This window comes from Mesoplodon bidens (assembly GCF_964165515.1).
Source record: "Mesoplodon bidens genome assembly, chromosome: 11".
NCBI lineage: Eukaryota > Metazoa > Chordata > Mammalia > Artiodactyla > Ziphiidae > Mesoplodon > Mesoplodon bidens.
Genome location: NC_138167.1, coordinates 5,931,401 through 5,942,732, shown reverse-complemented (window position 1 = coordinate 5,942,732; position 11,332 = coordinate 5,931,401). Strand labels below are relative to the sequence as shown.

Sequence of the window (11,332 nt, the reverse complement as noted above, 5' to 3'; positions counted from 1 at the left end):
AATTGAAAAGATGGAGGAGACATACCCAGGAAGATGGTGTTTCTGGAAGAGAGTGAAGAGTTTGGGGGTGATTGGTGTTGGGGAAAGAACAGCAAATATAAGAATTTGGGGGAATGACAAGTCTAGAGATGTCATGTGGAGAGAGAAGGGAAAGCAAGAGGAACCTTAAGAAAGGATGGAGACGGTGGGACCAGATGCAGATTCTAGGGGACTGGGTTCTGGGTGGGAGAGGAAGGTGGAAGATGGGGCGGGGGTGGGGGGAATGGCTGGATTCCAGGGTGGGGGCGGGGGGTGGTTTGCAAAAGAGCTGAGGAGGGTTTCGTTTGGCAAGACAAGGTAGATAGAATGGGGTGCGGGTGGAAGGGAGTGGTAATGAAGATGAGAAAGAAATGTAAGATAGACAAGGCCTTTGGTGGCCATGTGGAGGAGGAGGGAAATTCAGTGATACGGAGGACAAGCTGGGGACATGGAAAGGGAAAGCAGTAGAAGGAAATGGTAGGAATGGGGGCGCATGAGCGTTCATTTATGGGAGTGGGACACCATCCTCAGGCCCTCTGGCTGGTAGCAGCTCCATTTTCCTTCTCAAATCTGTTCGAAGTCATCACTCACAGTACTTTGGGCTACAGGGAAGGGGTCGGGTGGGGATTAGGCTCCACGTGGAGACAACCCCTGGTGCCCAGGTTCCCCCATCGCCATCATTCTAATGTGGACACAGTTCCACCGCAGACCCCTCTCCAGGCAGCCTCTGCCCCTGACAGTCCCCAGCCACTGCCAGTCTTCAGCCAGGAGGCCAGCACCCCCGGTTCCCACCCCCCAGAGTCTCCTGGGCTCTCTCCCTGCCCCACACCAAGCAGCAACATCTCTCAGGACAAAGGACACCAAGACGCTGGGTGATTTTTGGCAGCTGAGATTGGGAAGGCCAGAGAATGGGAGGGAGGGAGGCAGGCTGGGAAACAAGAAGATCTGGAGCCGGAGTCTGGATTGGGAGCCCTCAGTAGCGCTCCAGATTGGGGCTGGGGCTGGGGGTGGTGTTTGTGTGTGAGCCCACCAGCTAGAGGCCGAGGGCGGGCCCTGAGGGTGGGATCCCACCAGCCTTCTGAGAGGGAAGGAGCTTGGCTCTGTAGCAACTAGTAGATTTTGCCTCATATTTCCCTGGGCCAGGCTCAGCCAAGTTCTAGGAATACCCAGAAGCTCTAAATGGATTCTATGGCACCGGGGAACCTGAGCAGGAAGGCTTCCCTGGCCTAGGAATGAATCACCACTCTTCAGACTCTTGAACTGGTTGGCACTCACTTTATTACCCCAGTCCCACCTTCCTTATCCCTCAGGGCTTTCCAGACAGCTCCACCCTGCCCGCCCGCCCCCCCACCGCCCACTCCCTTCATCTGTGTCCTAGGAGAACCCCAGCTCCTCTCCCCACCCCCCAACTTTGTTCCAAGACTCCTCCTCTCCCCATGGTCCCCCCTCCATTGCATTTCCTCCCTGTCTGCACTGTTCAGTTCAGTCCCCCACTGGGCCCTGGCCCAGGTTCTTCCCAGCTCCTTTCCAGGCCGAGCTCTTCTCCCTCCTTTTTTAACCACTAAGGGATGGGCTAGGATGGTAGCTGAGCCTGAAAGAAAAACTTAGGCAGTGGTAGAAACGGGATGAGGAGAGTGAGAAGAGAAGCCAGGGCCTACCCCCTCCAATTCCTCCCCTACCTGAGGGCAGGGCTCACAATTCAGCTTCAGGGAGCATCACACACACCCCACCACCATCCCTCACCCCAGCTCCCTCTCTGGCCCCAGTCCCCCACGACCCACCCGTCTCCAGGCAACGGCACAAAAGGAAAGTGGAGAGAGGGGCCTGGGAGGCCCAGGCAGAGCTAGCTGTAACCCAATCCAAGCCAGTACCTGAGGGGTTGGGGTGTGGGGGGCATGAGAAGGCGACCTAGCAAGGAGGAAAGGGCAGAGGTTAGGAAATATGGCTCCGACCAGGAGTTACTGAAGAAAGATGGATATAATGGACCCTAGAGAAAAGTACGGTTGGCCCCCAAGGGAAACAGAAAGGGGCACCAGGAGACAGCAGAGAAGGGAAAGCTGAGATGCCCGCGCTGTAATGAAGAGGCACAGAGGACGGGGCGAGAAACTCTTCGACTGAAAAGGGCTGAGTTGTCAGCGACACAGGAGGAGAAAAGCAGAGAAACGGGTCCTGCCCATACAGAACGGGAATCCTCTTCCAGTCCTGGAGCTGGGCGGAATGGCAGAGGGGGCCCAGGACCAGAACTCAGAGAAGAAACAGAGTGGGAGGCCCACAGAGGGAGCAGCCTTGCAATTCGCTCTAGTGGCCACAGCTTTCCACAGCCCCTGCCGGCTCCGCCCGGGTATCCGAGCCCTGGAGGTGGCTCCCCCGCCCCCTTCCTCCGGCCCCCTCCCCCCTCCCCCCTCCCCCTCCTCCCCGGTGGTTCCTGGGTTCCCATCTCAATGCTGGGGCTCCGCTGGAGCTGAAGAGTGATAGTGCGTCTCCCCAGCCACACACCGGCACCCTTCTCGCAGGCTGACCCAGGGAGGGGCCCGTTGAGCACCCCAGGTCCTGAATCTCCAGGAAGGCTGTTTCTTCAGGCTTCTGTACCCCCAGTACCATTCTTCCCTCGCTCCATGGTACCTTTCTTCCCAAGTACCATCCTTTCCTCCCCGGGGCCCCACCTTGCAAGGGGTGCTGCCCAGGCAGTGCTGGTCCATCCCAGAAGCAGCCAGGACTTGGTCTGGGAGAGGCCCAGTACCGGAGCTGCTCTAGCCCACAGCTTTATCCCTTCTCTGGTCAAGGCCTTTGGTGAATCTGCAAACCCTTGGGATCCCTTTCTCCAAAAATGGATATACACACACAATTTTTGATACTTTTAGGAATTCTGGGACCCCAGGTTAAGAAGCCCTAATTCACCTGGGTCCTGGGGCCAGGCTTGCTGCTGACAAGGCAGGGCAATGTGCTCCCTACCTGGCCAGGGTGAGGTAGGCAATGCCATCCTCCTGGCCTATTTGCTGGGTTTCTTCCTCTTTCTGTGCCCTCCCCAGCTCTGCTATCCAGTTTCACCGGCTTCCAGGAGCTCCATCTTCTCTCCCCTCGTGTGGATGAGAGTAAGACTCCTCAGACACAGTAATGCACGGTGACTCAGACTTTAATGGTGGTGCTCATTTCAACGCCACAGAGGTGCTGGCAGCTGTGGAACACGGCACGGGGGAGTGAGACGGTGCTCAGGTGCAGCTGCAGGAAGAACGAACGAACGAGGGGGAGGCGGGCTGGGGAGAGAGGGACAGGGGAGGAGCCCCGGGCACACAGCCCCACCTCTGGACCAAGCCAGGCTGCGGTTAAGGCTTGGCACACACACAGGAACCCTCATCGAGGCCCCTTTCTGTGACCCTTCCCATTCCAGCAAGACCCCCACCCCAGGCCATCTCAGAATCTACAGTCACGTGAAATACAGACACATGGTCCCGTCCAGTCAGGCCAGTTTCTGGCCCTGGAGTTATGAGGAAGTGAATCATTAACAGGATGAATGAAAAATAAATAAATGAATAAATAATACATCAGTGCCTTAGGCCAGGCCTGAGCACGCAGCCAGCACTGCCCTCCACTCAGCAGTGCGCAGTTCCTGCCTCATATGCAATCTGGAAACGAACAGACCCAGCGCAAAGCACACATGACACATGGCCCCTCTACACACCGCAACAACCAACCCTGACGCTCCAGCACAGACCCTGATCGGTCTTCCGTGGATGCCCTGACATCCTCAGTCCGTGGCCAGTTTTTGAGGAGGGAGAAGAGAAAGGAAGGAGTGGAGAGTGGAACCCAGAGTGGGCGAGAGCGGAGACAGCAGGGGCTGGACCAGCCAAGGAGCAGCGCAGCAGGTCAGCCGGGGTGTCTGGGGTGAAATTTCGAGCAGGACCGGAAAGAAGAGGTTCCAGGCAGACGGCGATGGGCTCCAAGTCTCCAGGCAGGTAGAGGGATCACAGCACGCTGGGATTGCGGAAATTATGTCCGGCGAAGCGAGCTTCGTCCCCCAGCTCCTCTTCGATTCTGAGAGAGGGGAGTCAGAAAGGAAACAGTCAGGGAAGCAGGAGGACCGCCCCCACTTCCCATGGGGCTGCCATCCTCCAAGCCCCTCGCACCACCTGCTCCCAGGTCCTGGCCTGAGCTGAGGGCATTCCCTGGCTTTCCATGGGCTGTCAATCAGGCCATCTGTAAACCCATCCATCAAAAACAAGTATTTTCTGGATGCCTACTGTTTGTTCTCCAGGCCCCAGGCACTGGAGATGAAATGGTGGAGAAACACAGCTTATAACCCCCTGGGCCCTGGGCTTCTATTCCCCGGGTTCCCTCACCTCATGAGCTGGTTGTACTTAGCCAGACGCTCAGAACGGCATGGGGCACCAGTCTTGATCTAAAACACCACAAAACATAAGCAGGTCAGTGGCCGCCCTTTTCCCCGTGAAAGAAAACTTATACTCCCTTGAAATTCCCCCAACACCCGCAAACCCCTGGGAGAGAGCCACCTGAGCAGAACCCACCAATTGCACAAAGGGCTCCCTGGCGCTCACCTGGCCTGTGCACAGCCCTACCACCAGGTCCGCAATGAACGTGTCCTCAGTCTCTCCCGAGCGGTGACTCACCATGACGCCCCAGCCATTCTCCTGGGCCAGCTTGCACCTGCATCAGTACAGCAGCACTGAGCCCCAGCCCCTCACGCCCGCACCCTCTTCTCATCCCCTGTGTTGGTCAAGAAACATCTGGAGGGAAGCTGTCGGGGAGGGGAGCAGGGAACCTGGGTGGGGGGAGCAGAACCAGGAGAGCCGTGACAGTGACTCCAGGTTCCCTGCCCCCTTCAGCACTTGTGGGCAAGACTGGGCTGGGAGCACTGGTGAGAGGGATCCTGCAGAAACGGGCTGAGTCAGGGACGGCAGGCACTCACGCTTGGATGGCTTCGGTGACCGAACCGATCTGGTTGACCTTCAGCAGCAGACAGTTGCAGGCCTTCTCCTCCACAGCCCGCTCGATTCGCTTTGGGTTGGTCACTGTCAGGTCATCACCCACAATCTGGATCCCCACGTTGGCTGTGAACTTGGACCAGGCAGCCCAGTCGTCCTGGTCAAAGGGGTCCTCAATGGAGACCACTGTTGGGAGAGCGATGCGGAGGCTCTGAGTCAGGCAGGAACACCCCGCTGAGGTTCCCTGAACGGACAGGTCAGACCCCATGGCCAATTCAGCCTCCTCACCCCTCCTTCCCCAGAAACAAGCCTGCCCTGATTGCTTCTTGATTCTTTCATAAAACCTTTCAAAAAACAAGAGTTTAGAAACTTTCTCACAACCTATCTTTTTTTTTTTTTTTTTTGCGGTACGCAGGCCTCTTGCTATCGTGGCCTCTCCCGTTGCAGAGCGCAGGCTCCGGACGTGCAGGCTCAGCGGCCATGGCTCACGGGCCCAGCTGCTCCACGACATGTGGGATCCTCCCGGAGCGGGGCACGAACCCGTGTCCCCTGCATCGGCAGGCGGACTCTCAACCACTGCGCCACCAGGGAAGCCCTCACAACCTATCTTTGTATTTTCCCATTTTCTATCAGGAAGCCCTTCCTCGTTGCTGTTCTAAAAACGTCATTCTGCAATTTAGGTCTCTTTTCTCTCACTCTGTCTCAGGAACTGGAAACCAATTGCCTCCATCCAGGGGTAAAAGCCATTGGGGGACCTAGAGAGGGTGATTCAGCACCTCCTCATCCACGTGACGTCCAGCTCCATTCAGCATCCAGCATCCAGCCACCACACTGGTGGCTTATGGGATCTTAGTTCCCTGACCAGGGATTGAACCCGTGCCCTCGGCAGTGAAAGTGTGGAGTCCTAACTACTGGACCACCAGGGAATTCCCCAGCATCCAGTTTTATCAACCCAAGATCCTGAACTGTGCTAGTTCCAGTCACCCTCTCACCATGCCTGGTTCCTCCCAAACCCGCCCGCTGATCCCAGCAGCTTCAGAGTTCAGGATTTTAATCAGGATCCAAAGCAGATGGAACAGATTTACCACAGGCACCTGCACGATTACACGACATCCAAAGCCCAACCTCTGCAGGAGGCTCCTTCACCCCACCCCTGGTTCTCAGGCTCTTCTCAGGACATCTCTCCCTGGCACCAGGGTCAGCACCCCCGTAAGGTCCAGAGTTGTCCCCAACACATCCCTGCCTGCCCCCTGCCCTCCCCCTGCCACAGCCCTTGCTCTCACCAGGATAGTCCCTGACAAAGTCCTGGTAGAGGGCCCCCAGCTGGTCCCCAGTGATGTATCGGGAAGGATTAGCGGGAGACTTGAAGTCCAAGTCGTATTTGCCATCACGATAAAACTCCGAGGCGGCGACATCCATGCCAATGACGATCTTTTCTGTGTAGCCAGCCTTGTCAATGGCTTCCTTCACCAGCTCCAAGGCTGGGGATGGAATACAATGGGCAAGGAGGAATGAGAGAAAGAAAGAAATTCAGAACAGAAGTGGAGGGTTGTTGCTAGGGAGAGGTCTGGGTCTGGTTAAGGTTGTTTTGGGGTTATTCCCAGGTCTGCGACGAGCAGGCCACCTTTTAGGAAGGCAGAGGAATGGAACTGTGTTAATAATAGTTTTTTTGTTTTTGTTTTTGTTTTGGCCACGCCACACGGTGTGTGGGATCTTGGTTCCCCGACCAGGGATTGAACCACAGCCCCGGCATTGGAAGCGTGGGCTCTTAACCACTGGACCACCAGGGAAGTCCCATAGTTTTGTCTTTTTGTTTGTTTGTTTTGTTTTAAATAGCTATAATTGATTGAGGGCTATGTCACCTAAGCACTTACACATATGATCTCATTTAATTGTCACAATTATGCTAACAGGTAGAGACTGTTGTCATTCCCATTTTACAGATGAGAAAGACAAGCACAGAGAAGTTAAGTGAGCAAGATCACCAGCCAGTTAACTCTTCAAGTCAAGGTTCAAATCCAGGCAATTTGGCCCCAGAAAGTTAACTCTTAGCCACTACCTGTCTGTATAGTTTCTCTTCACTATAAGGTTTCTCCCAGGGCAAAGGAAGACTAGAAATCCTAGAAGTCTAAGAGGTTGGGGTGGGAATGGGATAGATTTGGAGTGGATTCCCTGGAGTATGGTGTATCTCATCACACTGAGGATCCATCGGAGTTAAAGGTGGGGATGGATCCCACAGGTCACCTAGACCATCTCCCAGCATCCCCAGGGGCTCCAGTGGGAACTTGCAGATGCTAACAGATCTGGCTGGGTGGATAAAGAATATCCTCTTAGGCCTGCATGTGAATTTGTTAGGCCCTCTGGCACCCACTCCGAGGAATGGAACCTCTTGGAATTAGCTCAGGGACCCTCACGCAGCCTCCTCGGGACTTGGTGAAATGTGTGGCCCTTCCTGATGTCCTGGGATGGAGTGAGACTTAGAGCTAGGAGTGGGGATCCTGGCCTCACCTTCCCTGTTCTCCAGGATATTGGGGGCAAAGCCACCTTCATCTCCCACGTTGGTGGCATCCTTGCCATACTTGTCCTTGATGACGCCCTTGAGTGTGTGATAGACCTCCGCCCCAAGCCGCATGGCATCCCGAAAGCTCTCAGCGCCCACTGGGAGGATCATAAACTCCTGCATGGCCAGCTTGTTCCCAGCATGGGAGCCCCCATTGATCACGTTGAAGGCCTGGGAGCCACAGGAGGACAGAAAGGTCATAGAGCACTTCCCTCTCCGCCCCTGGGAGCGTCAACCCCAAATCCCAAACTTCCTCCAGCTTCCTGGACTCGGAGTCCCCCGTCCCCATCCTTTCTCTTTAGCTGCGCCCCATCACTTTCCTCCCATCGGTCCTCACAAGGCTTCATACTCCCTCCCCACCCACCCCTGGGAGGGGCAGGTCATAGTCTCACCGGCACAGGCAGGATGAGGTCTGAGTTCCCGGCCAGCTGAGCAATGTGGCGGTAGAGGGGCAATTCCTGCTCGGCTGCCCCTGCCTTACACACGGCCAGGGACACACCCAGGATGGCATTGGCCCCAAACTTGGCTGGGAGATTACAGAGGAAGGCACTGAGCAAACACGTCCCCTTCCCTTTCCAGGCCTCGCCTCCACCTATACTCCCCAAAAGGAGCCAGTAAAGGGGACCCCCCTCCTCCCTCTCCACTCCTGCAACACCTCATCCATCCTCTCCTGAAAATAGTGGGGGGGGGCAGCAACGGGAGATGACTGGAAAGGGCAGAGAGCGGCACTATTGCTAAACATCCCCGAGACCACAGACTATCTGCCACCAACTCCCCCCTCCTTATGCTGCAAAGTTCTCCCTTCTGTCTAATGTCATTCCCCTCCCACTGGCGTTAAACTCATGGTTTCTTGAAGGGCTAGTCCTCCTCGGGTCATCCTTCTCATTTTTTTTTTTTTTTTTTTTTTGGCCACACCTCGTGGCATGCAGGATCTAACCAGGGATCCTACCCGTGCCCCCTGCAGTGGAAGCTCATGCGTGGAGTCCTAACCACTGGACCTCCGGGGAAGTCCCAGGTCATCCTTCCTAAGAAGCCCCCCACAGCGCTGGCCCCTCAGTTCTCCATCTGCTCCGTGAGTTCCCTCCCCACCCCCACTCTCTCCCAGCCCCTGCTTACACTTGTTCTCAGTCCCATCCAAGTCCAACATCAGGCTGTCCAGCTTCTCTTGTTCCACCACAGAAAGACCCTGTGAGCAGAGCCTCCGTCACCCAAAGCCAGGATGAAGGCTGGACCCTAAGCCAGAGGGCCCCCTACATCCACACACAGGCTCACATCTAGCCAGGGTCCAACCAGGTTCCTGCAACAGCGGCCTGTCTGGATTAGGGGACCTGAAGCTCCATGGGAGCAGGGGGCATCCTTCCCCGGTAACCATGGTTCCCAGGAGGTGGGCCTTTCTCCCTCTTCTTCATCCTCCCCTAATCCAGGGTTCCTTCCAGGACCCTGGTCCCCACCCCCAGCAAAGAGCGGGCCTCACTGAGCTGATGAGGGCCGGGGCGATGGTGGTGTTGATGTGGTCCACTGCCTTCAGGACACCTAGGGAGAGGTGGAGAGGTCAGGCCGGCTCAGGCCAGGAGGGGCCAGAAGAGAAAAGGTCGGGGGAAGGCATGCAGGAAGAGGGCTGGGGACTGGTGTGAGGTCCCCAGTGGAGGGACGGGAGAGCCGGGAAAAGACAAAGGGCCTCACCTTTGCCTAAGTAACGCTGTTTGTCCCCATCCCTTAGCTCCAGGGCCTCATAGATACCAGTGGAGGCTCCACTGGGCACCGCAGCCCGGAAAAGCCCTGGGAGGGGAACGTGGAATGAGGATGGAGAGAGAGGACACCACAGGGACCAGGGATTCTTCACCTTCCAGCTCTACGCCCCTGCAGCCGCATCCAGCCTTCTTCCAACAGCGCTCCTTAACAAACCACCCCGCCCCGCGACCCGGACACACGCACGGAGGCGGATGCACAAGCAGTGGCCTCCTCATCCACCCAACTGAGGTCCCACGTGCGCAAGTGGGAACCCACAGGAACGAAGCTACGCAGGCAGCACACATGGAGCACGCACACACGGTACACACATGCACACACGGTGAACACAGAAGGCAGAGGCAGGCTGTGTATCACACACTAAACTAGCACACAGAGACCAGCCTATCCTGGCTCCCCTGGACAAGGAGGATCCACCCCGCCCCGCTCCAGGCTCCTGAGCCTGGCCCAGCACCCCATCCCCACTGGGAATTCCAGGGGAGCCGCCCATGCCAGGCGAGGGCAAAGCCAGCATGGGGGCTGTGGGAAGGCCCTGCCCATTACCTTTGGCAGTGTAGACATCCACCTCCACCGTGGGATTCCCACGGGAGTCCAGGATCTCCCGGGCCCAGATCTTCTCAATGGACATGATGGCTGAGATCTGCTTGGGTGGAAGGGAAGGAAGGAGAAAGGTAAGAGGCTTAGAGGGGTGGAGCCTGAGACCAGTGGGAGGGGCCAAAGGCTGGGAGGCTGGGAGGGATGGGAAAGAGGTTACTGCACTGGGTGGGGGGGTGACGAGGAGCTGGCTGCAGTCGTCGGCTGTAGAAGGGATCCCCCCGCCCGTGGGGAGAGGAGAAGGTCAATGCAGTGAGGAAGGGGAGGTCACTGCAGTGGGGGGCGGGGTAGGATCAAAACCGAGATGGGAGGACTCCGCAGTGAGGAGGGGAGGGGCACGGCAGTGGTTCCCTCATCCCCTCAGCAGCCGGCTGGTGGGGTTCCCCCAGATCTCCTCAGGGCGGTCCGACTGCTAGGTTTGCATTTCTCCTTGGAGCCCAGAAGAGCATGGGTCGTATGGGCAGCGGGAGGCCTCTCCTCCCGAGCCCCCATCCCCCCCAATCTAACGCTCCAACCCCCACTCCAAGGTCCCAATCTCCCTCCAAATGTATGTCCCTCCTCTTCCCGAGAGATGTACAGTAGAGAAGTCTGCGAGAGGGTCCTCAGTCTCTGGGGGTTGCCGTGGGGAGGGAGGAGGAGAGACCCGTGGGGAGAGGCACAGCTGGGCCGGTCCTCCGCCGTCCCCTAGACAAATTCTCCCTTCTTCCCATCCCTCCCCGGTGCAGTGGAAACACTGTAACCGGAGTGGGCGATGCGGGAGAGGAGTGGGAGAGGGGCGTCTAGAGGAAGTCTGCGGATGCCGAGGGAGGGTGAGAAAGACATTTCCCCGATGCAAAGCCAAAGGACGTGCCAGGGGAAAAATGCACAGCCCGGGGAGACCGCGAAACCTTATCGTCGACAGAACCGGAGGCGAAAAGGGGCATGGGGAGGGGGCAGACAAGGGTGGAGAAAGGCGCAGTTACACACAGGTGCGGAGAGGCCTGGCGCGCGAACGAGGAGGGGGCGACAGCCTGAAGCCGAGACGAGCGGTCCGGGAAGGCTGGGGAAGGAGGTGCCTGGGGGGCGCGGGTGGCGGAGCAGGTGCGCAGCGCCGCGCGGCGAGGGATGCGCGAGGCCCGGGGAGAGGGGCGGGGGCGCGGCGGCGAGGGGAGGGGGCCGGAGGGGCGCGGGGCTCGGCCGGGGCTTCACCTCGGGGCTGCAGACCCAGCCTGTGGCGGTGGCGCTGTCGGTGGCGCTGGCAGTGGTGGCGGTGGCGGCGCAGAGAGAGCGGGAGTGGCGGTGGCGGCGGCTGCGGAGCCCGGGCGGCGGGCGGGGGAGGCGCGGATAGGGCCGGGCGGGCGCATGTGACCCGGAGCCCCCGATGATTCAGGAGCCGCCAGCGGAGGCGCACGTAGGAGCGCGGGGGGTGGGGGGGACCGATGGGATGGGGCAGGGAGGGCAGGAGGAGAGCGATGTGAGAGGGGCCGGGGGC

At 58.1% G+C, this 11,332-nt stretch overlaps 1 protein-coding gene across 1 annotated transcript; it reads right to left on the bottom strand.

The window, feature by feature from the left end:
- Positions 1-3,143: 3,143 nt before the first annotated feature.
- On the bottom strand, positions 3,144-11,152 carry ENO2 (enolase 2). The gene is made up of 12 exons (XM_081248481.1): positions 11,050-11,152; positions 9,811-9,907; positions 9,202-9,297; positions 8,993-9,051; positions 8,635-8,704; positions 7,911-8,044; positions 7,467-7,689; positions 6,242-6,439; positions 4,943-5,144; positions 4,572-4,680; positions 4,356-4,414; positions 3,144-4,050 (listed from the first exon to the last, which is right to left on the bottom strand). Exons 2-12 carry the CDS (start codon positions 9,893-9,895, stop codon positions 3,981-3,983), a joined length of 1,305 nt encoding a protein of 434 aa, XP_081104607.1. The 5' UTR covers positions 9,896-9,907; positions 11,050-11,152; the 3' UTR covers positions 3,144-3,980.
- Positions 11,153-11,332: the final 180 nt, after the last annotated feature.

Excerpts from the sequence above, each read along its gene's own strand:
- ENO2 (XM_081248481.1), bottom strand. The coding sequence starts at position 9,895 with ATGTCCATTGAGAAGATCTGGGCCCGGGAGATCCTGGACTCCCGTGGG. Across the intron at positions 9,052-9,201 it reads ACAGCGTTACTTAGGCAAAG|GTGTCCTGAAGGCAGTGGAC; the intron begins GTGAGGCCCTTT and ends ACCTCTCCCTAG. Across the intron at positions 8,045-8,634 it reads GGATGGGACTGAGAACAAGT|CCAAGTTTGGGGCCAATGCC; the intron begins GTAAGCAGGGGC and ends GTAATCTCCCAG.